General features: G+C 37.3%; 1 protein-coding gene across 12 annotated transcripts in view; it reads left to right on the top strand.

Annotated features, from left to right (window-relative positions):
• Positions 1 to 23,914, top strand: part of ICE1 (interactor of little elongation complex ELL subunit 1) — a 57,727-nt gene that overhangs the window by 11,626 nt on the left and 22,187 nt on the right. For 5 of the 12 annotated variants that reach the window (XM_036308010.1, XM_036308009.1, XM_036308017.1 and 2 more), the window contains exons 3-12: positions 311 to 345; positions 3,084 to 3,102; positions 3,856 to 3,967; positions 6,089 to 6,165; positions 7,091 to 7,128; positions 9,219 to 9,301; positions 9,502 to 9,541; positions 9,628 to 9,684; positions 19,195 to 19,281; positions 21,653 to 22,044. In XM_036308010.1, the coding sequence (XP_036163903.1) occupies positions 311 to 345; positions 3,084 to 3,102; positions 3,856 to 3,967; positions 6,089 to 6,165; positions 7,091 to 7,128; positions 9,219 to 9,301; positions 9,502 to 9,541; positions 9,628 to 9,684; positions 19,195 to 19,281; positions 21,653 to 22,044 (940 nt within the window). Of the gene's footprint in view, positions 1 to 310; positions 346 to 759; positions 1,373 to 3,083; positions 3,103 to 3,855; positions 3,968 to 6,088; positions 6,166 to 7,090; positions 7,129 to 9,218; positions 9,302 to 9,485; positions 9,542 to 9,627; positions 9,685 to 19,194; positions 19,282 to 21,339; positions 21,468 to 21,652; positions 22,045 to 23,914 lie in introns of those variants that run through there. The other 7 variants (XM_036308015.1, XM_036308012.1, XM_036308018.1 and 4 more) reach the window with 7 other exon arrangements.

Raw genomic sequence — 23,914 nt, 5'->3', positions numbered from 1 at the left:
TATATTCAAAGCCTTCTTGGTTTTAGGAGAGAGCCTCAAATTTCCTCACAGTATTTCATAGCTGTGGTGTGAGATTTAATTTTTTTTTTGATTCTAATGAAGTCACATAATTTATAGACTAAGATATTAATTAGATCAAAGGGATTTTTAAATGAAAAACTCATATATCGATACAGTGTTTTAAGGAATTTAAGATAATATGTACATGTTTGCATATATATAATTAAATTTATTGTGGGGGAAGAAAGGTGCCTTGCATATTTTGAAACATAGTTTTAACATAGTATAACAATTCTTTTCTTTGTTGCAGTAATTTGTTAACAGAGTACCAGAAGAAATGTGATGATATCCTTTTATTGGCTTTTTTCTTTGAATTTTTAAATTTACTTATATATAATTTTTTAAAGAAATGTGAGATTTTCATGGTTATCTTTTGGAGGGCACTATTTACAGACTTAAAGGAGGGAGTATTTCTAACAGGCACAGTAAACAGTTGGTCTTTTACTGTTAATACGTTTCCTGATAAAGACTGCAGGTCTCCTTATTTTAGAATTTTTTGTTGTCATTGATTTTGATATTCTTAGGTTTCATAAGCTTTTTAAGAGTAGGTCTTTTTTCTTATATATACATATTTACATATATACATATTTACATATATATGTAAATATGTATATATGTATATGTATTTCAGAGAGAAAGGCAGAGGGAGAGACAGAGAGAGAGACATCAATGATGAGAGAGAATCATTGATTGGCTGCCCCCTGTACGCCCCCTAATGGGGATTGAACCTGCAACCTGAACATGTGCCTTGACTGGAAATCGAACTGTGATCTGGTTCATAGGTTGATGCTCAATCACTGAACTGGACAGAGTAGGTCTTTTTCATTGTACCAAGGACGTGCTATATGTTCTTTAGGCTCAGAAATAATGTGAAGCTGAATATCAGAATATTTGGGCATTTCTGCAAGAAGGGCCCTGTAGGAATATTCAGAATGTTAGACAACCGTCTTGTGTTTATCAGTGTTGGGACTTGTAGAGATTAATGTATACCTTGAGCTCATAGTCACCATTTGTTCAACAACCATGTAGGGCACTTGTGTTATATTTGGCCTTTGGTTAAATAATTTCTTAGCAAGGTGAAAATGGTGTGTATAATTGATCCTTTCTCATCTTGTGATGATGACACTTACCCTGAATTATTTCTCCCATAAAATAAAATTTCTCTCACAAAAATACATGTATATTTTCAGGGAGTCACTGAAGTACAGCTTCAGCTTAAATATTGGGACAGATTCTGCTGGTCACCTTTGGCAGTTACTCGAAGCCTGCTTCATTTGGTATTATGTCTGACATCCTGGACTTATTTGTTTGTGTTGGTACCATCATATCTAATTTGTTATTAAAGTGATAAAATCAGGGTATAACATTGAGACTTACTTTTCATATCTGGTTTTTTACATTAAAAAGTATAAGTCATTGAAATTTCTTGTGCCTTATTTGTTGAAACTATCCGTCTACTTAACTATACATGTGTATTATTGCAAGAGTAATTTGTTTGCTTATAAAAACTACAGAAACAGTTATTGCAGAAAAATAGGTAGGCGATCAATTCTAGTATTAGAAGAGTATGTGTTCATCCTTTTTGGAAGAAATGGTATAACATTTTAGAGATAATTGCACAAGTAAGCAGGAAAATTACTCACTTTTCTAAAAGTTGTTAGAATAGATTATTAAAAATTGATAAAGCTTTCTATTATTATTGAATTTCCATTCATGATATAGTAATCTGCTTCTGTCTCGAACCCACAACCTACATATGTGCCCTGACCAGGAATTGAACCCCCAACCTTTTGGTCTACTGGGATGATGCTCCAACCAACTGAGCCACACTGGCCAGGGCTAATTATAGATTTTCCAAAAAACACATTTGGCATTTGCCCAAAATATGTATTTGCTGTACCTCAAGTATTTAGTAATTTGCTCTATAACTTGAGGTACCAATGTTATAGGGTTTGTATGGCTTTCTTATATAACTTGCTTTTTTACTTTTTTTTTTGTAATTCTGACCATTTTGTTGTTTATTAGTTTCTCTTTCTAAAGGGAAGAGCAACTTTATTTCTGCAGATGTTTTTTGAACTTTTCTTGCAAAGACTGCAGTAATTTAGGTTGAATAAAATATATTACTTAATCTTGAGAAGTTTATATTCTAATAGAGGAGGATACAGACTAGTTACAAATAAACATTTGCTATATTGTGATATGATTAGGAATTTATAGGAGATGAAACTTAAAGGAATTATTATTTGCTATCTTTGTAACATTATTGGCAGCTTAAGATGGGGAATGAAGTTATCAAATTGTGTAAATTGTAAAAATGAGTGAATATTAGATTTTATGTTCTCCCTTTCCTCATTACTCATTGAATATAGTTATGTATAGTTTTAGTAAGAACATATTCTTATTTGATAGAATTATTGAATTATTCTCTAGATCATCGGTTCTCAACCTGTGGGTCACGACCCCTTTAGGGGTCGAACGACCCTTTCACAGGGGTCACCTAAGACCATCGGAAAACACATATATAATTACATATTGTTTTTGTGATTAATCACTGTGCTTTAATTATGTTCAATTTGTAACAATGAAATTGGGGGTCACCACAACATGAGGAACTGTATTAAAGGGTCGCGGCATTAGGAAGGTTGAGAACCACTGCTGTAGATCATTTGAGAAGTGGAAGACAAGTTATTTGGTTGTTCTGATGTATATATAGGATTCGAGGGATTATCCATTGGTTTCATATTGACTTTATTCTTGGAATTTAATATTGATCATTTAATCAGATACCTTTTTAATTTAGAGAATTGGATATTTTTACTTTTAGTACATGTTATAAATAGGAATAACTCAGTAAAAATATTTTCACTATGTTATATGTATGTTATATATGGAACTTTGAATATTGTTTTCTAGGAATTATGATCTTACCTATATATACATTTAAATGTTATTTTTAAGTGAGTTTTGTCTTTAGACAAGTATCAGTAGATAAAATTCTCAGAGTTTTCTTTAACAAGTTTTACAGTTGCAGTTTGCCAGAAGGTAAGCTGTCTGTTTTCATATTTGATTTGGGGGAAACATTTCTCAGTCTAGATTTTTAAATGGATGGATTTGAAAAAAGAGCCATTTATGTTTGACCCGTTATTTAGAATGTTGCTTTGATACTCATAATAAAAGAAGATTCATGTTTCACAAGTGAATTTCTTATTAAGGTATTAAATTATGGCCTAGTTTGACTTTTCAATAACTTTTAATGACTATTGAGATGAAGCTTATTGCCATATAATTGTTGTTGTCTATGTGAATTGGACTATTCAATGCAGTTATTTATTTTGTATATTTGAAACAATTTTAGATAAACTTATGCCAAAATTTAGCAATATTCTAAACTGATTACACTTATCACTTAGAAGGAGGCAAAAAAACATGGTTGTTAACTGAATCACAAAATTGTCTATCATTTAATTTGAATAAAAGGTGATTAGTTCAAGATTGGAAGAACCAACTTACTTGGCAGATTGCCCTTCAATGTTTTCTCCAGCAGATTGAGAATCTGCTGTATCTGCTTCTCAAGTGCCTTTTTGATATACTTTTATTAGAAATAGACTATAATGCTAGAGAAATAAAAAGGAACGTGAGGGTCATGTTGGTATAAATAGAGAATGTATTTAAAAAGATAAATTCTTTCATTCCTTTTTGTTTCTATTTAGAAAATAATCAAAAGTCACCAATAGATATATTTAATAATTCACTGTAGATTCTTTTGTATAATGTTATTGCATTGTCCATTTTCAGGGAGAATAGTACTCTGCATCATCAAGTGGAACAGATGCTTCAAAAAATTTCTCCTCTGCAGAAATGTCAGGAAGAACTGGGATCTTTAAAAGCTGAGCTAGAAGAGAAAAAGGTACCTAAAATAATTTTCCTCCAAAACCATATCTTCAATTAATTAAGAGCTGCTAATTCACTGTAATTGGGAAAACGAGACACTTTCTATGTTAACAAAGGAAATCAATACTAATCAAGACTCTTAAGTGTGTTAGTACACTTAGTGAACATTGAACTAGTTGATTTATGGCTTGATCCTTACAGTGATCATTGGATCTGTACATCTGTGTTAGATTCTTATGCTTTATGAGAGGTTCAGTAGTAGAGGATTCTTCTAGTTGTGAATTTTTATGGCTCCATGTGTCCTGCATTGATTGCCTTTTCACATTGTTTTTGTTGTTTGTTCGTTTTTTTTTGCTTTAAGTGTAAAATAACATACAAAAATTTAAACTTAAAAGTAGCAAAATCATATTCTCTATTTCAAGATCAAATTATAATAAAACAGTTTATTTAAAATAGTATAAGCTTGTTTTTCTATATAAATTTTGGCTTAGCCTTTATAGGAGTCTTAGAAGAGAATTCCTAGCTTTTCAGATAAGAAATATCTGAAGCCAATAAAGTGAGGTGATTTGTATAAGACAAATTATGGCCAATCTGGAATGATTCTTGGCTTCTTTACCTGTTCTTTAAGCTCTTCTCAGTATTATTGTGCTGTTCAGTCTTCAAATTGTGGCATCTTAATAATGCCATGCACCTATCTGAGGTCGTACATACTTTAACAGTGATTGATTTTCCTATTTCTGGAGAAATTCTATTTTACATATTTCACTATTCAATAAAAGTTAAAGAAAAACAACCAAGATGTTGAATTTTGTCTACCTCTGATTGATATAAATATAAAAGCCTAGGGGACCGTATGACCAGTCAACCGAACAACCGGTTGACCAGTCGCTTTGATGCGCACTGACCACCAGGGGGCAGACGCTCAACAGGAGCTTCCCCCTGGTGATCAGTGTGCTCCCACAGCCAACCGCCTGTGGTTTCCGCCGCCCCCCCCCCCCCCCCCCCCCCCCGGTCGGCTGGCATATAGTAGCCTTTAGGGTATATGTATTGATTGGTGTTAACACATTTTCTCCAGTTACTGTTAAGTATAATGACTTGTTTTATATTTTTGCATACTGGTTATAATGGCTTATATTAAGCTCTAAAATTTCTTTAGGTTTTGTTGAATTTTAATTGGTTGAGACAAAAATATTAGCAATTCCATATTATGAAGTCCATATTAAGGAGTCTTAGAAGAGAATTCCTAGCTTTTCAGATTTGGACTTAAAATTAATTCATTTTCACTTTTTAGCTTTGATTGGACTATTAATCATATTATTGTAATATACAAAGCTAAGTGACCTACCGCATGTCCGACCGACGGACGACTGACCGTCTGATTGGTACATATGATGCACCCTGGCAATTTAAAAAAATAAATGTTGACTCGCGCATGCGCGATATACATAAAGCTCTCGCTGGTGCCAGTTGCATGCATGTGTTTCAATCTGTTATTGTCAATTGTGAATTTGATTGTTTTTGTTGACATTCAGCGTAAACCACAGCGCGATTTATTCATCGACAATTCAACCAGCCAGTACATATGATGCGCACTGGCAATTTAAAAATAAATATTGACTCGCCCATGCACGATACATACAAAGCTCTCGCTGGTGCCAATTGCATGCGTGTTTTAATTTTATAATAGTATACTATATATACTATTTTGATGTAATTTTTTTTAATATATTTTTTATTGATTAAGATATTGCATATGTGACCTTATACCCACATTATCCCCTACCCCCCCCCCCCCCCCACTCATGCCCTCACTCCCCGTTGTCCGTGTCCATTGGTTAGGCCTATATGCTTGCATATTGATGTAATTTTTTGCAGTATTGTAGTTACTGCACAAATCTTTCCACTAATTAATTTCCTTTCAATTTACACGAATCCGTGGACCTGCCCACTAGTGTTTAATAAGGATCTAGTCATAGCCTTTACAATGTTCAATGAACTGTACTTTGTTTCCTGCCTAACATATCTGTTCAGTTAATTTCATATTGGTAAATGATAATAATTTAGCTTTTCTAGGTCAAAGTAAGTTATTACTGATGGTCATGACTTTCAGATTGATAGTATCTATCTATTTTTTAAGAGTTCTCTAAAGTTATATCAGGAAACTCATCAGGAATATGCTCGTATAAAAGAAGAATGCTTGAAAACTGATGCTCAGTAAGTAATTTTAAAATTACTTTGGAAATAGGGTTTTCATCTTAAAAAATTCTTAAATCAGTTATGTGTCTCTTTTCTCTGTCTTTGGGTTTGTTGGCCATAATTAACTGCAATCTTGAATGTCTTTCAACCTTGGTGTCCACATCTGTAAAGTGGAAATTATAACTACCTTGAAAGGTTAGAAGGAAGGTTAAATAAACCATCACAAGTCAAAGGACTATACAAAGAGAAAACTCTGTAAACATGTTAATATTTATATGGCATGCATGCTTGTGTATCTCTGTGCTGTGTGAAAATACTATTTACTCCTTTCTTTGTACCAGTACTTTTAACAGCTACCATACAGAATGGATGTCTTTGTTGCCATCCATAAAAAGGGCTGTTGAGAAGCATCCAGTTGATTATTTTGAAATTTTAATCCTATATTCACATTATTCAACCAACTTGTAAACTACACAAATAGTAGTTTAATTGATGTAGCAGAAACTCAGAGAGCACCTCTCTTCTCTGACTCAAATCCATCCAAAAACAAGTGCACATCTCCAGCGACGGCCTCTCTTAATAGTGGTGTTGTGAGTACTCCCGCCATCCGTGCTCTTGAAAGTAGCATTGCCTAGTTAGAGGCTGCACTGAATCTAGGAGACTATCCAGACTATCAGCTTGATTCTTAGTTGAAGCCACTGCAGTTCAGCGAGAGAAGTACACTTTTCTTTAGTTCATTTTACAACTATTACATACTAAATGGCATAATATTTTTCTTGTTCTACCGTTGGAACAATTGCTGGTAATTTTAATGGTTGATGTGTGATGCTCATTGTGACTGACATTTACTTTGTTATATAAACATCAGTAATGAAAAATAAATGCACCACAAACTAATGTATATTTTTTTTACCATTTTAACATGTAAAATTTTTATTTTTAGGAAGAAGAAACTGGAAGCCAAGGTGAAGAAGCTAGAAGGTATTGGCACTATTGTTATCTAGCTACTTACTGGTAACTGTAAGATGTTGGAGTACTGGAGTAAGTAGTTGAGTAGTCGTGGTTTTGATGGCATATCCCTGGGTGATTGCTTTAAGGATACCATTAGGAAGAATCTGGATGCTGTATTCCTTTTCATTTACCAGATAGTAGCATGAAAATGAATGTGGCAAATCCTTAAAATGTTGTTCCATTGAAAGTAGTAGCAGCCTATACTTTTTCTGTAAAAAAACAATTAATAAAAGGATTTAATTTTGAAAGTTGAATCTCAGAGCTTTCTCATTTTTTTTTCTAATGAAATCAATGGTTAATAGAGAAAGTTACTACTTTTAGTACCAAGAAACTTCATGCATTTAGATAGTTATGACTATACCCATGGAGGGATTTCCGTGAAATTCCCTACTTTGGGGATTGTCACTTTGTCCTTGATCTTCCCCACACCCCATTGTCTGCTTAGGGGCTTCTAGTCCACACTGGGTAGGCAGAGTACAGAGGGGCCCCTAGGAGGATCTGGTCAGTCCTTATGGAGCAGCTATTAACCCTTTCAGGAATTGAATGCAAGATCTTTCCTTCTGTTTTCTTCTCCCATCATTGAGTGGTTGGGATGTGGAAATAACATCCAGTAAAGACCAGCAGGACTCTGCCAGACCCATCCCTGGTACATGTTTTTCTCATTCCTGCTGTGCTTACTGACCCTGCTCTTTGATATTTCATCATACTTGCAGTGCTCTGCTTCAGAGAATGGTGAATTTTTCACTTAGAGCAGCGGTTTTCAACCTGTGGGTTGCGACCCCTTTGGGAGTCGAACGACCCTTTCACAGGAGTCACCTAAGACCATCAGAAAACACATCTATAATTACATATTGTTTTTGTGATTAATCACTATGCTTTAATTATGTTCAATTTGTAACAATGAAAATACATCCTGCATATCAGATATTTACATTATGATTCATAACAGTAGCAGAATTAACAGTTATGAAGTAGCAGCGAAAAAGAAATACTTAGGCTTATTAAAAGGAATCGGGACAGCATTATTATTCTGGTGTCTTATGGCATTTTTTCATAGCAATTGTGAATGAACATATTTAGTACTATTCAGATTCCTAAAGTATGCTTGGATGATACAGTGCTTCAAAACCAAAAACAGAAATGAATAATTGGCTGAAGATTCAGAGAACAGCTATAAATATGCCTTAACAGTACAGTTGATCCTTGAACAACTCAAGTTTTAACTGTGTGGGTCTATTTACACGTGGATTTTTTTTCAATAAATACTATAAATTGTATTTTCTTTTTTATATGATTTTCTTAATAACATTTTCTTTTCTCTAGCTTACTTTATTGTAAGAATACAGTATATATTACACATAACATCCAAAATGTGTGTTAAGTGACTGTTCATGATATTGTTAATGCCCCTGATCAACAGTAGCCTATTAGTAGTTACTTTTTGGGGGATTCAAAAGTTATATGTGGATTTTCAAACACTTGGTGGTCGGCGCCCCTAACCCCAGGTTTGTTCAAGGGTCAACTGTAGATCATAATAAAGGTATTAGCAGTCATGATATTAGCTTATTGAAGGAAATTCCAGAGAGGAGTAACAATATAGTAAGCATAGAGAAGATTGACCCTTCCCCCAAATAAAGAGAATGATATTAACTTTATTCTAAGATAAAACCGCAGTTCTATAATCTATAAACCTTGAATGTTGCTGATGAAAAACAAGGAGGGGGACCATGGCTTCCTTCTCTTTAAAGGTTACATGTGTTGGAAACTTTCCTATCTAGAGGGTTTGGGTTGGCTTGTCCTGGGATTGTAAAGGTTCCTAAGGGCCTGTGCCAATTCTATGGTTTTGTAGGTGATAGAAATAATTTTTTAAGCTAAAAGTTTTTCTCCATTTATCCCTGATTAATAAAATGCTGAAGGCATAGGAATCTTTTACACAATTTTTTTTTTCAAAGTTTAAGAAATGAAAAAACCTCAGTAGATTAGATTTTGAATATTTTATTAATGGTACTTGTAAAGTTGGTAAATTATATTTCTTATTTCCTTGCACTCTTTAAATAAAGAGGCTGCTGTCAAGCAAACTCAGGACTTCAAGCAACTAAGGAATGAAAAGAAAATACTTGAAAAGGAATTTAAGAAGACACAGGTAAAAGATAACAGCACACACACGTTAACGTTCTGGCTTCAGGGCTCCTTAGTGTCCTTGTAAAAATGCAATGTCCTGCTCATGCAGGAGTCAGGAATGAGGCCCCTGGTGGAAACAGCCAGCGGTACTGTCAGGCTGCCCCTTTCTAGAGTGGCTGCACTCCTGTACATTCAAACACTGTTAGTGTTTTGTTTCCACAGGAAAGGCTTGATGAATTTTCTAAACAGAAAGCTGAAAAGGGTGAGTATTCAGTTAATGGCTTACATAAAAATTATGTTTGGTACACAAAATTCTTCTTTTAACTGTTTTTCCCTGCTTATTTTTAGAGTTGAGAAACGTTGGAACACAAATTTCAAGTGATACTTCCGGAAGCATAAATAGAAGTGAGTATATTCCAAGTTCTGTTTTTATTTCAGTGCATTACATTTAGTGTTTTGGGAGGCAGCTCTTACCTATAATTGTGCAAGTTGCAGGGCTTAGTAGATGTTTCAATGGAAGAAGAAGCCGTATCCTATTTCATGTCTTCATTAGATCCCTGTGTGTTATCACTATACTATGTGATAAAATAACACATGGAAAGGAAGTATAAAAAAGCAGTATTGTTTAGGAAATGTAAACTAGTTAGAAATGTAATTTCCAACTTTTCAATGAATATGTATAGTTTTCTCATTAGTTTACAATTTATTGAGTTAATTTCTTAGGTGCCAAATATATAAAAACGAGAGGCCGGGTGCATGAAATACATGCACTGGAAGGGGGTCTCTCAGCCGGCCTGCACCCTCTAGCAGTCTGGGACCCCTCGGGGGATGTCCAACTGCCGGCTTAGGCCCACCCCCTCCACCCTGCCCCCTGGACATCCCTGTCGCAATCTGGGATCCCTCACTCCTTATCGCCCGCCTGCTTGCTCCTTACTGCTCGGCTTGCTGCTCCTTAGCGTTGCTGCGGAGGTGGGAGAGGCTCCCGCCACCGCCTCTGCACTTCCCAGCCATGAGCCTGGCTTCTGGCTAAGTGGTGCTTCCTCTGTGGGAGCGCACTGACCACTAGGGGGCAGCTCCTGTGTTGAGCATCTGCCCCCTGGTGGTCAGTGCACATCATAGCTGCCAGTTGTTCTGGTTGTTCCGCCATAAAGGTCGCTTAGGCTTTTCTTACATAGATTAATGTCAGACAGGAACTTGAATCAAAGTCCTATAAGTGATTTTGGAAGATAAGACTTTATGGAAGGCCAGAAGTTACCAGGAAAAGTAAAGTGGCAGTCACAAAAGTCACAGGGAAATGACAGACATGCATGTGTACCTTTTACCCCTGAATAATCTTGTAGACGTGGAGGCATGACCCTGGAAATGGAGAAATTTGGGCTTTCACTTTAATATTTCTGTTTATTCATTGTGGGACTATTTACTTTCCTTCTTTGTGTTTTCATTCTTGATTTCTAAATTGGAAGTTACGAGTTTCTGCTCTGCCATTTCTCACTTTTTTGATAGGGATAAATTTAAAGTGTAAATAATGGTGTTTCATGTAATGTGTTTTTTTTCCCCAAATGGATATTATTAAAAGCACTTATGATGTTTTGTACAATGTAGTGTGTCTCTTTAGAAGTCTCCTTTACCTTTTTTCTCTTAAAAATTTTTTTTTTTTAATATTCAGAGCATGAGATCTTTTGTGTATGTGTGTGTGTGTATGTGTGTGGTTTAAGGCTTTAGCAAGTCACACCTTTTAGTTGCCTGCTCATTGATTTATCACTGTCACTGATATATAATTTGTGTGCTTTACACTAGTCTTCCCGGTCTTATCTATGGAAAGTGAAACTCTTAGCAATAGCTGTTGCTGAGAGAAGTAGAAGGTTGGACAACACTTGGCTTTCCCAAGTAACAGTGGACTGTAAAATGTAATGTGATCTCTTTTTGACTGATAGATTTGCTCTAGGATTCGGCTATTCTTGGGCCTTACTATATGAACCGAACTCTCCCACTCCTTTTCTATAGTTGCTCTCTGTCCCTACATTCTTTTATTTTCCTTAAAGAAATTGCTACTATCTCAAGTAAAATTGTTTTGTTTTGTTTTTACCTTCCCTTACTATAAGGGTAGGGATATTGTTTTTTTGTACATTAAGTCTTTAGGAATCTGCTAAATAATAAGCTGTGGACCTTGATGGGTTTAATTTATAATTCTTAAATGATCTTTAATGCTTTTCTTTATTAACTAGAGGCCTGGTGCACAAATTCATACATGGGTGGGGTCCCTTGGCCTGGCCCAGGGCTGATCGGGGCTGGCCGGGGGGAAGGACGGTGGGAGGTTGGCTGGTGTGGGAGGCTGGCTGGCGCAGGAGGTTGGCTGTGGGAGCACACTGACCACCAGGGATCAGCTCCTGCGATGAGCATCTGCCCCCTGATGGTCAGTGCATGTTCAAAGCACTGACTGGTTGACTGGTCGTAACAGTCACTAAGGCTTTTATATATGTAGATCCTTGACTTCTCTGAAAAAGATTTATAAGTTAAGCAGAAAGGGTGTTGATTTCACTTTTAATAAAGGCTGCCTGAGTGCCACATTTGCCTTTTTTCCCTTTTAGCTTTCAAATTTCAGTAAAAATGGCAGAAAATAAAATATAGCCCTTCTTTATAGTTAAAAACTTTAGCACCAGTGAAAGAAAGAAATGAGGAAAAAAGTAGTTGCTTCAATTGGCGATGAAGCCCCAAATTACAGAGAAAATAGCAGCCCGCAAAAAGCAAGCTTTTATGGCAGAAGCTGAGTTTCCTCAAAGCAAAGGTGGGAGGGAGAAAGAGCAGGACAACAGCATTTTGCCAGATCATTGGTTAAGAGATGAAAAATGGCCCTGGCTGGTTTGGCTCAGTGGATGGAGCGTTGGCCTGCGGACTGAAGGGTCCTGGGTTCGATTCCGGTCAAGGGCACATGCCCAAGTTACGGGCTCGGTCCCCAGTGAGGGGCATGCGGGAGGCAGCCCATCAGTGATTCTCATCATTGATGTTCCTCGCCCTCTCCCTTCCTCTCTGAAATCAATAAAAATATATTAAAAAAAAAAAAAAAAAAAGAGATGAAAAATGTGCAATCTTCTGGGTTCAGAAATAGTTTCTGATGTTTGTACAGAGGCTATGGCCCAAAGTTCAGTTGTCTAAAGTGTTAGTTATGCCATGGGTGTGAAGATTGGGTGATTATGGCTGTTCCTAGTCCCAAAAAAATGAGGTATTTCTATATTCCATGTAATTCCACACAACTGCGTTCACTCTTCCTCCCCCTCCCTCTGAAGGAGGGATCGTATAGGCTTATGAAATAAATCTCCATTTATTGTGAGTATAGTACTAAAAATGTAGGCTGAGGAAACATACTCTGGTTATCAAAGATGTTATGCCAAAACCTTCATCCAAAACAGAAAAAAAGCAGGGGCAAGAAAGAAAGGCACCAAAACTCAAGAAGAAGAGCTAGTTCCTGAGGAAACAGTATGAAATTATAAGCCACATAAAATGTTAAAAATTGAATTGTATTCCTAGAGAAAGTCCAAGAACACATATATAGGCTGTTGCTATGAAATTGGAGTTGGGGTTCTGGAACATTAATAATGTTATTGTAGGAATACCCACGGGAAAGGCTGAGTTGTTGAATAGACAAATACAGGATAGGTGTCTCTGAGTCTTAGTCTGGATGTCTCTGAGAACATGGTACAAAAGAACAAGGAAATAAAAAGTATTAGGGAAAATACAAGAATCTGGAGGATAAAGCCAGATAGCATAGTAGTCATCTATTAGGACTTTTTCAGGGAGAACAGAGCCAAAGGAAAAAAGGTGATTAAGAAATACAGAGCTGAGCACAGATTGGATGTTTATATTAGAAAGGCCTCCTAAGTGTTGAACATGACTTTTGTGTATAATCTTCATCTCTAATACATTTATAGGGAATACATTTTAAATCAAATGAAGTAGAAAGATTAATATATAGAGATGGATAGAAAAATTCCAAAGAAATGTTAACTTGAAAGCTATAATGTAAGGCAAAAAATAATTCAAGCCTAGATATGAATTTACATGGATTAAAAGGAAATATCTAGATTTATTAAAGGTACAGCTTACCAAGAAGAGACTGTTGTCATGGATTAAAGAGCATGAAATTATAACTAGTGGCCCGGTGCATTCAATTCGTGCACGAGTGGGGTTCCCTCAGCCCAGCCTGCACCCTCTCCAATTGGGGACCCCTTGGGGGATGTCCGACTAAACCGGCAGTCAGATATCCCTTTCGCAATCTGGGACTGCTGGCTCCTAACCGCTCACCTGCCTGCCTGCCTGATTGCCCCTAACTGCCTCTGCCTGCCTGCCTGATCATCCCTAACTGCCCTCCCCTGCTGGCCTGATCTTGCCCCCAATTGGTCTCCCCTGCTGGCCTGATCTTGCCCCCATCTGCCCTCCCCCGCTGGCCTGATATCTCGCCCCCAATTGCCCTCCCCTGCCAGCCTGGTTGCTCCCTACGGCCCTCTCAGCCAGCCTGATCTTGCTCCCAACTGCCCTCCCCTAACTGCCTCTGCCTCGGTCCCCACCACCATGACTTTGTTTGGAAGGAAGTCGGACATCTAGAAGATGGCCGGTTGACCCGGTCTAATTAGCATATTATCCTTTTATTAGTATAGATAGATTATATAGGATAGGATTGCTTAAATCGGGGGGAGGGTAAGGAAGCCTTTTTCACCAAGAGGAGATGCTTTTGGCAGACAAAAATACATCATCCCTGTATCTGGACTGATAGCCAGCCATATGCACTATACTGCCAAACTAGTCATTAAAAAATTGAACCGCTTTCTTACACCTTAGACCAAACAGTTGTTGCCCTTAAAACCCCTCCTCAGCCCCCACCTTAGGTTCTGTCTTCGTAGTTCACCCATATTAGGTTCTGATTGGTCGCTTTCTATGCCAGTAAGTATCAAAAGCTTCACCTCCTAGGCAGTCATTGGCTCCTCACACTTCATCCAGATTTGGTTCTGATTGGTTGGTTTCTATGCCAGTCAGCATCTCCGTGCCTATCTCCAGGCCTGATCAGAGAGGCGGGGCTGATCAGCAGCCCCCGTGGATGCCCAGAGAGAGAGAGGCGTGGCTGCTGGCCAGGTCTGGAGAGAAAGAGGGCAAGGGCTGATCAACAGCTGCTATGTAAGCTACGGATCAGACCCTGCTTCTCTCTCCAGGTCTCTCTCTGGGCCTGATCCACAGCCCCGTCAGCAGTCAGTGCTGGGTCATCACGGCAACCCAGCACTGACTTCAGGACTGACTTCTGGTCGGTCGAGCCTTCAGTCGTTTTGGACGTTACGGACCCTGGGTTTTTATATGTTAGGATAATAAAAGCATAATATGCTAATTAGACCAGATGTCCTTCTGGATAAAGCCGGGGCTGCAAGGGAAGCCCGAGTCCCAGGTGCCTGCCAGGGGCTGCAGGGAAGCCCAGGTCCCGGATGCCTGCCGGCAGCCAGAGGGAGGGAAGCCCGGGTCCTGGTTGCCAGAGAGAAGCTGGTGCCTGCTGCCGGGGGAAGGAAGGCCTACTCTTGCACAAATTTCGTGCATCGGGCCTCTAGTGTTAAATAAAATGATTGGAAATTCTAAGGGCAGTAGCCAAGTCTGCTTTCATGGGAGACTTTAATATGTTTCTCAGAAATAGAAAAGCAGACAAAATAGGAGATATAATTTAAATCATAATTGCAAGATTGATGAGTTATACATGATATGACTTAAAATCCTAGATTTTAAACTATTTTTAAATAATTTAAAGCTCACTATTTAATAATATCTAATATGAGATATTAAAATATTGTTGTTTAATAAGATACTAGTAAAACTATCTCTTACATGCCCCCTAAAAGCCTTTCAAAATCTATTTGGTAACTGAAAGCACATAAATCTTTCATAACAGAAGATAAAAATGAAAATACTCAACTTTTGGAAACAACAGTAGGGCAATATTTACTAAATTTTTGAGATTTTGCCAAATGGTATTCAAAGGAATTATTTGTGGTCTCCAGTGATTATTTTAGAAAGCAAGAATAACAGAAAATGAGTGACTAAGAAGATAGGAAAATACAGCAGACATCTCAGGAAAATAGAAGGAAACAGTTGATGCAGATGAAAACATAAGTTAATGAAATAGCAACTAAACACTTTGAAACCATTCAAAGCAATTGGTGGATCTTTGTAATGCTGGTGAAATGGACAGTAGCTTTGCAAGTCTGATCAAGAAAGCAAGGAACAAACATCCAATAACATCAGGACTGCGAAAGCTATAAAACTATAATTGGAGAATCCTAATTCACAAGTTTATATTCAGATTTGATCATGTTAATGAAGTGGACTGTTTTCTAGGAAAACATACCGAAGTTATCAGAGTAGTTGCAAACCTGAATGGAAAAATAACCCAGAAGAAATTTTTAAAAAAATTAGTTAAAGCTCTAACACCATAGAAGACCAGGTGGCTTTAGAGGTAAAGCCTTCAGTGAAAACTAATGTCTTCATCATTTTATTTGTTTTAGAATTTAGAAAAATAGTCAGTGCTTTCTGTCTCATTCTCTTATATTAGTATTCTCTTACAGTTAAGAATAACATGTACATGCATCCTCAAGAGAGAGCTGTCACTTAGGAGTATAAGTAAAATTTTAAGAACTCAAATCTAGTAACTGAGGATATAGACAAATTATGACTTAAGGATTTCTTTGAGAAATACTGCAACAGTTGGTTAAGAGAAAATGACATGACCTCAATTCAGCATGCATTCCTCATAAAAAAATTGGTAGGTAATAATAGAAAAAAAAACATTTGCACTTGAGAAAGGTGAAACATAAGAGCCATTACTGTCAGGAACAAAGCAAGGCTACTTCTTGTTACCTCTGATTTGTGAATATGGGAGGCCTCAGGCAGTGCTGCAGAGAAAACACAAAAGACTAGGAGCTGTAAATACTAATAAAGAGGTCGAAATTGTCAGAATTTCAAAGTTATGACTGAAAAAATCAAAAAGTCTCAGCTGGGAAATACAAGTGCAGGAGCTTGGAAAAGTGGTGATATAAACATTGAACACGCGACATATCATTATGAACCTATTAGAACAGGAATGGAATAGGAACAACCCATTCTCAGATGGCAACAGAACCATCAGATGTTTAGGAAAAGACCTAAAAGCAGTGTGCTATGCCTCTTGTGAGGAAAACTATGAAACACTCCTGAAGAGCATTAAAGAAGACCCAAATGCATAAATAAACATCATGTTCCTGGATTGAAAGACTTAAAGGATAAGGATGTGAATTTTCCTCAAATGCATTTGTAAACATACTAGAGGCCTGATGCACGAAATTTGTGCAAGAGTAGGCCTTTGCAGCCCCAGCTGCCTTGAGGCCCTGGCTGCCTCGAGGCCCTGCCTCGCCCACTGGTCATTCGGAAGGTTGTTCTGCCTTCTGGTCTAATTAGCATATTAGCTCTTTATTGTCTAGGATGGTCTCACTTAGAATACCATATGAGTTTTACGTGGGGAAAAAGCAGATGGTGAAGCTTTATCTGGAAGAGTAGATGTTCAGAATAATAAAATTTTGAAAAGGAAAAATCTGATCAGATACTAAAACAATTATAAAAATATTATGATTAAAAAGTGTGGTATTCATGTGGAAACTGACATGTCAGTGGAATAGAAAAGTCTGGAAATACTGACAGATGCCTTAGATTTTGATAAAGGAAGTGCTTTAAAAGATTGGGTTAAGGTGTGCGGGTTCAATTTAATGAGGTTTTCTTTTCCCAAATAAGTAATGAAGCCACAATGAAGATTGTTTTGTTTTATCTTGCCTGGAATAGATAAATCTTTTATTTGTAGGTTAGAAGTAATGAAAAAATGCTCGATTAGGATAGCTATAGCTCTGGTTAATAGACTCCATAAGAAAAGAAAAGTAACTTTTTTTCTTTTTTTTTAAGGTTCCCTGTTTGCTGCTTTGGGTATACCTAATAAGCAGGGATCCTGGTCAGGTCATTTAAGCAAAGGGGATTACATTGTTTGGAAGCAGGCTTTGGGGTAGGTTAAATCACAACATAGATAAGCTGCTTGATCATAGAATTCGGAACTCAAAAATGGATGTGCCTCACACATGGTTACTGTCAGAGTTGACTGGCTCAGGGGAAGTTGGAAATGTCCAACTCTGTCCCGGTCCCTCTGTCTGAACCTCATTATTTGGTGTGATGCAGTTTGCCGGCTTCCGTAGGGCTGACCTATTCAAAATTTGTGATTTCTTGGAGATATTTAGATTTGAAAGGTTGGTCTAGACTGGATTAAAGATTTCAGTATTTTTAATAAGTGCTTCAGGTTAACTTAAGAACTTAAGTTCAAGGAAACTGTAATAGAACTTTGAGGTGGCCTAAAATGAAATACAGCTTATTTTTAGTTGAATTTTAATTTGTGTGAGCTGTCTTTTTATGCAGACTTAATTACAAATTATCAATACTTTTATGAATATTTTTTCCTTTTAATTTTTTTTGGAATTTGTGTATTCATTAATGTTAAACTCACTTTAAAACCATAATTAATATTCTTAATGTTACATGAATTGTATTGGGCCTGTCTTAGTTACAATTACTATTGGCCTTTCAACTTGAACCAGTGGTTCTTAATTATTTTAGGAATCCAGGCAGACCCTTTTAAAAACTTATAAAAAAATTCCAAAGTTTTTGCTTTGCTCATAAAAGCATATTCTTCTCTGTGTGATTATCTCTCTGTTTATCTGTTTACACACACATCTTTTTGTCTCCCTCATTTTCCATTAAGACTGCTAATGGCTTTTCTATGATCCATGAAGCCCCCAGGTTAATTACAGTCTGATCAGCTCTGAGGGTTTTCTATTAACCTCATTATCTGAAGAGATACTGCTCTTCTGTTCTTTCTAGAATACATGGAGCCCAAATCTCTTATATTGGTCATTATATCTGCTTCCTTCCCGATCCCATATCACTCTCTGTAGAAAACTTACAGGCCAAAGATTTATTTGTTTCACATATACATAAAGGTAATAAAAGCCATTAACAACAGATAGATTTAGTCTGTTGACTCATATAATCCCATTTCCCTCAAACAAAACCCTGTATTCAGCCATCAATATTTGTCTAGAACAAGCATGTCAAACTCGCGGCAGACAACAAATATTTTTGCGGCCCAGTCAATATAATGGTATACAAGAAACGTTTTAATAAACTTTTCATAACTTAATTTTTACAATATCTGTTATACGTACTTATTAATAACTAACTACAATGTTCGCTAATGACTGATTTCTATAATCGTGTGGCATTTATTTCCCTTAACCATCTTATGTGCAGGCTCATCATTTCTCTCTACTAATACTAGCAGAGAATATTTTAGAAGCCAATTGCCACGTCATTAGTCTTGGACTGACTTGTTTGGTGTGTGCAGCAGGAAATATTTCACTTTCGGAGAGTAAGAAAAATAGGTTGATTTGCGTTATGCTTATTAATTTGTGCAGTTATTCAGTGTCTGGTAAGTTAATATTTAAGAAAAAATATTAATATTTATTAAAATGTTCTCTTATGTTAATGATCACTCATTATTTCAGCCTTTTGTATTCAGCATGTTTCTATCAAAATAAGCTTTTTTTTTTTTTTTTTTTTTTTTTTGTGGCCCACCTAAACTTAAACCTTGTTTATTTGGCCTGTGTTAGCCTTTGAGTTTGATATGCTTGGTCTAGAGCATTGCAGATCTTTCTGTCAGTAGCTAACTGAATTATGTGCAGTAATTGAATTTGGGGAAGATGTTTAAGTTACTTTGTTCTTGTGTTCCTAATAAGTCCTGATTTCACAGGACTATCTTTTGGCCGTGCATACATTGAGCCACGTAACATGTCTTTAATACTGTATTCTCTTTCCCAGGAAAAGTAAAACTACTTCTGAAGGAACTCTGGCTCTGTATAAACACAGCAAACAGAGCACCTGGTGAAAGCAGCAGATGTGTCCCAGGTGAGAGAGAAACTTCCAGAAATACATATTGTACATGAAAGTAGAAATGTTTACCATGGCTATTGTGTGTCTTTAGTTTTTAATATCTCAGTGTAATAAATAATGGACCTAGCCAGAATGGGTACTCCTAATTATACCAGATTCCTTTTCCTACATTTTACCAATCTCAGTAAATGCATTTGGGTTTTAATTTTTAGTAGTAGTTTTCATCAGAGAACATTAAAAGAAGCTGGCTGGACCCACAGTGGAGGTGTATTTGGCAGGTGTGTGCAGAAGACTGAGGACGCACAGCTTTTCCAATCATTTCATGAGTTCTATCCACCTACCAACAGTTTAGCTTCCTCTCTGAAATCAATAAAAAAATATATATTTTAAAAATAAAGTGCTTAGCTTTTTTGTTGTTGTGCTAGTTTCTTAGATTAGCTGCTATGAATTCACAGATAGTGAAGATGTAAGTCTGTAGAAACATGCACTTAGGTTTTCTTCTCAGGCTCTGAAGGTCACTCACATTCCCTAAGGTTATAGGCAACATTTCAGTTTTCTGTATTAGTCAATAGTCTTACTTTATTTTTATTATAAATACTTGATTTCATGTTGTTAAATACGTTATTAAAAGGGACATTTCTTTGTTTAGTAATATTAAATCTTTCTTTAAAAATAAATATTTTAAGGGTTAGGTCTGTTCCTTAATGTTAGCTTTTTCAAGTAGAAGGGAAAACATAATGTCTTTGCAATTTTATATTATAAAATATATTATTGTTTGTTTTGTTTTCATATGAGAAAAGTTACAAAAATAGTCAGAAAATCCCCTTATTATTTCTCATTCATATTCCCTGAAGTTTAACATTTTCCATAACTTATAATCAAAGCCAGAACACTTAGAATAATACTAACAAAAATGAACCTCATGTGAGTTTCACCTGCTTTTCCACCAATGTCATTTTTCTTTTCCAAGACCCCATGTTGCATTTAGTCGTCATTCTTCTCATCTTCCCCAGTCTGACAGTTCAAACATCTTTCCTTATCTCTCATATTTTTTCTACTTTTTGGAGAGTACAGATGATTTTGTAGAAAACCTATTAGTTTTGGCTTATCTGATGTTTTCTCATATTAGATCGAGGCATATATTTATGGCAAGAACTTCACAATGGTGATATTGCACTCTGCTTAGGGTACTGTACCCAGGGAGAGAGGTTGTGAAGATGCATTATCACTGGGGATGTTAGGACCTTTATTATTTGTTTAAAATGGTGTCTGCCAGGTTTCTTCATTGTAAAGCTATTATTAGTTAATTATCTTTGGGGAGATACTTTGACACTCTGCAAATATTCTGTTTCTCTCTAACTATAGCCCACTGATTTTAGCAGCCAACAGTGGATCTTATTTGCTATTGTGGCTACTTTGTCTATAGTATCTCCCTCATTTCTTTTGCATTTATTAAATGAAATTTTTCTGTAAGAAAAAGCTTTCCTTTATTAATTCACTTATTTCTGCCACTGTAGTCTCATGGGTATTAAGTTCATTTTATGCATTATACTTCAGCACTGTCATTATGTATTGTTCAGATTGCCCCAGCTTTGGTTATTGGGATTGTCTTTTGGTTGGCTCCTGGGCTCTTTCCGCATACTCCATCCTATTCTGAGTACCTCTTTATTTTCTGGCACTGCAAGATGTTTCAGGCCCAGCTTGTATTTCCACTCCTCAGCTCTGTTATCAACCACTTTTCCCAGGAGCCCTGAGTCCTCTGTAAAACATTTTTATAGCTTTTAAAGTATGACAAATAGATGTTTCTAATGATTTCCAGGACACATAGGTCTTTACTAGGAATTAGCACCACTCACTTAACCAAAATCGAGACCCAAAAATCATTGGCTTTTTGTAGTAATTTTTCTGTGGTTTAGAGTAAAAAGTATTCATGTGATCTGACTCCTTAATTTGAACATTGTACAAATATTGTGATGGAGTAGGCTTGATGTCAATGGATTGTAGATCACTTGTCAAAGAAAATTGTGTTCCCTGTCAACCTGCGTGCACAAAACTTTCTCCCAGGTACTGCTGGTCGTAAGGTTCACCAAGAGAATGGGCAAGTCATCAGGGCCCAGGGCCTGTTACACTGCTGTGCTCTGCTGCGGAGGAGCCACGGGAATCCCATTCATCCGTCTACCTGTCTTCTCATCCTGTTTGTTGTGAGCGAAGCATACTTACATGAAGTGTGTTCAGGTTTTATAGGCTAGTTATCAGGAAGGGATCAGTTTTTTAAAATACGTTTTACTTGGGCATTGCAAACATTTTGAACTGTTAGAATAAGTTGGGATTTTTTAAAAGTTTTTCTGATATTGTAAATATTTGATATTTACTTTTTTTCCTACAGGAAAACCTGTCCAAGAAAAGCCCATATCTGGAGAGTCCAGGGAAGATGTTGTGCCCACCCGGGTAGGAGACAGTCCTCCCAGAACCTCTGCTGTGCAGACATGTCAGGCAGAGCAGTCCATGGAGATAGAGGGTGACGTTTCTGAGTGTAAAAATGTGGGAAAAGAGACACCCAGTGCAGCAGCCCACCATAATGATGACCAGCATCCCGAGGTTTTACTACAGAGGAATGAGGAGGACAGTGCTGACTTTTCTGATCATGATCGCTCTTTTGATGAAGATCTTCAAGCTGCAGTTGACTTCTTCAAACTTCCCCCTCCTCTTTTGTCTCCAGTACCATCACCCCCTCTGGGGTCTGCACACCGTGGCACCTTACCTTCTTCGCTTGCACCTGTGAGTTTACACTTTGAATTTGAGTCACCAAGTGGGCACATCCTATTATGTTAGCCATTCTCAAAGAACATTTGTGGTAATCAGACCAGATTTTATTAGGGAGTAATAAGAGAATTTAAAAAGCCTGCCAGTGCCCTTAGGATCAACATGTAGTTGATTGAAAAAAGTCTGGCTTTTTTCCCCTTTCTATTATGGTCAAATGTTTGTCTTTATCCACAATCAAATTGTAAATCTCCTATTGTTTGTTCTTATCTCTCATGCCTGTCACTTAGCAGATACGGAGTGAATAAATTAAATACATGTTTGTAGCCATGGACTTTTCAGAGATGGGTAAATTCATTTTTATAGCATACAATAACTTTGGTTGCTAAATTTCCCACATTCATTTTGTGAACTCATCACCTTTTTGTGTGTTTACAGAATGGTTTATCCTAATTTCTTAGGAAGTTAGTTTTGATGAAACAGATTTATGTACTTTTTGGCTTAAGGAGCAGTTAAATAATTTTGAGTCACTTCATTCAGGACACATGCTTGTCTGTTGTGTTCCAGACATTGTGCTAGGCTCCAGGAATGCTGAGGTGACATAGGGTGTGGGATGGTTGCCACTTGGTTGAATCTTGTGTGGCAGTCAGACCTTAAGGAGTAGGTAATTACACAGCCTCAGTAGAGTACTTCACTGCTGGGAATTGCACCCTGCTGGAGAGGACTTAGACAGGAGCTTGGTCCTGAATGGAAGCTGGGTGGAGGGGGAAGGATGGAAATTGTTTCAGGAAAGTCGGACCATAGCTCAGTGTTGAAGAGGAGTGAGGCATTTGATAGAGATATGGGACTGGGGTGAACGGAACATTCACACAGACCAGTTCCATAATGGCTGTGTGTGTCCTAAGGACTTTCCATTTTATCCTGAAGGCAGTGGGAGATTCTTGATTGATCCAAAGAAGTGAACCTGATGATAAAATTTCTTTTGAAAGGTTTGGTTTAGTCACTATATGAATGGGTAGTGGGTGGGAATGGTCAGGAAAGGGACAAGATCATACATAGGGAAATCAGTAAATCAGCAGTTTCCTTAATTCTTGATACCTTAACCCAGTAATGGCATTGTGGTTAAAGAGGTGGGACCGGTTTGGAAAATGTTATGAGGATGTATGAGCAGCCTTTGGTGAGATTTTCTTTCTGGTGGTTAGGAGAGATGGAGGAGTCAAGGATGTTGGAAAATAACAAATGTAAGAAGAAGCCCTACTTGGGAGAGGTAATGTGTAAAATGTTAGATATTAGGTGCGTGTGGAATTTCCAAGTCGACATATGCAATGTGCATTTTAGATCCCTGGGCATGGTACTCGAAGGGAGGCTGGGGTGAGACACAGGCATTCAAGATGCATCAGGATGGAGTCCCAGAGAGTCTCTGGGAAACTGTCAATACATATGCGACCAAGCAGAAAAGGGGAAGAGGAAAGAAAGATCGAAAACAAGTGCCCAGACAGTGGAGGAAAACCAGATGACAGTATTCCAGCTCGGGGGAAGAAAGGATTCTTTTAGTAGGAGTGTTTCTGTTAGCAGTGTCTAGTCTTCCCCAGACTGCTTTTTTCCTTACAGAACAGGAAGGCCAGGTGGTCAATAAATTTGCTTACTTGGTGGATCACGTGTGATGCTTACTTGGTGGATCACGTGTGAAGGCAGTTAGCAAAAGAGGGGGCTAGTTGAGGGTCAAGTAGGGTTTCTGGAGCAGAGGTAGAGATAGGCTGGGTGGGAGGGAGAGTTGTCACTGCATACACTGTTGAAGGGCAAGAGGTGGAGCAGGTCTGGGTAATAACAACATCCAAGGTATAGCACTTGTAAGGAAGTGTGTGGCGAGAGTTGTCCATGAGTAGTC

This window comes from Myotis myotis, unplaced genomic scaffold, assembly GCF_014108235.1.
Source record: "Myotis myotis isolate mMyoMyo1 unplaced genomic scaffold, mMyoMyo1.p scaffold_m19_p_5, whole genome shotgun sequence".
Classification (NCBI taxonomy): Eukaryota; Metazoa; Chordata; class Mammalia; order Chiroptera; family Vespertilionidae; genus Myotis; species Myotis myotis.
Note: the sequence above shows the minus strand (reverse complement) of the source record. Positions and strands in the feature narration are given on the sequence as shown.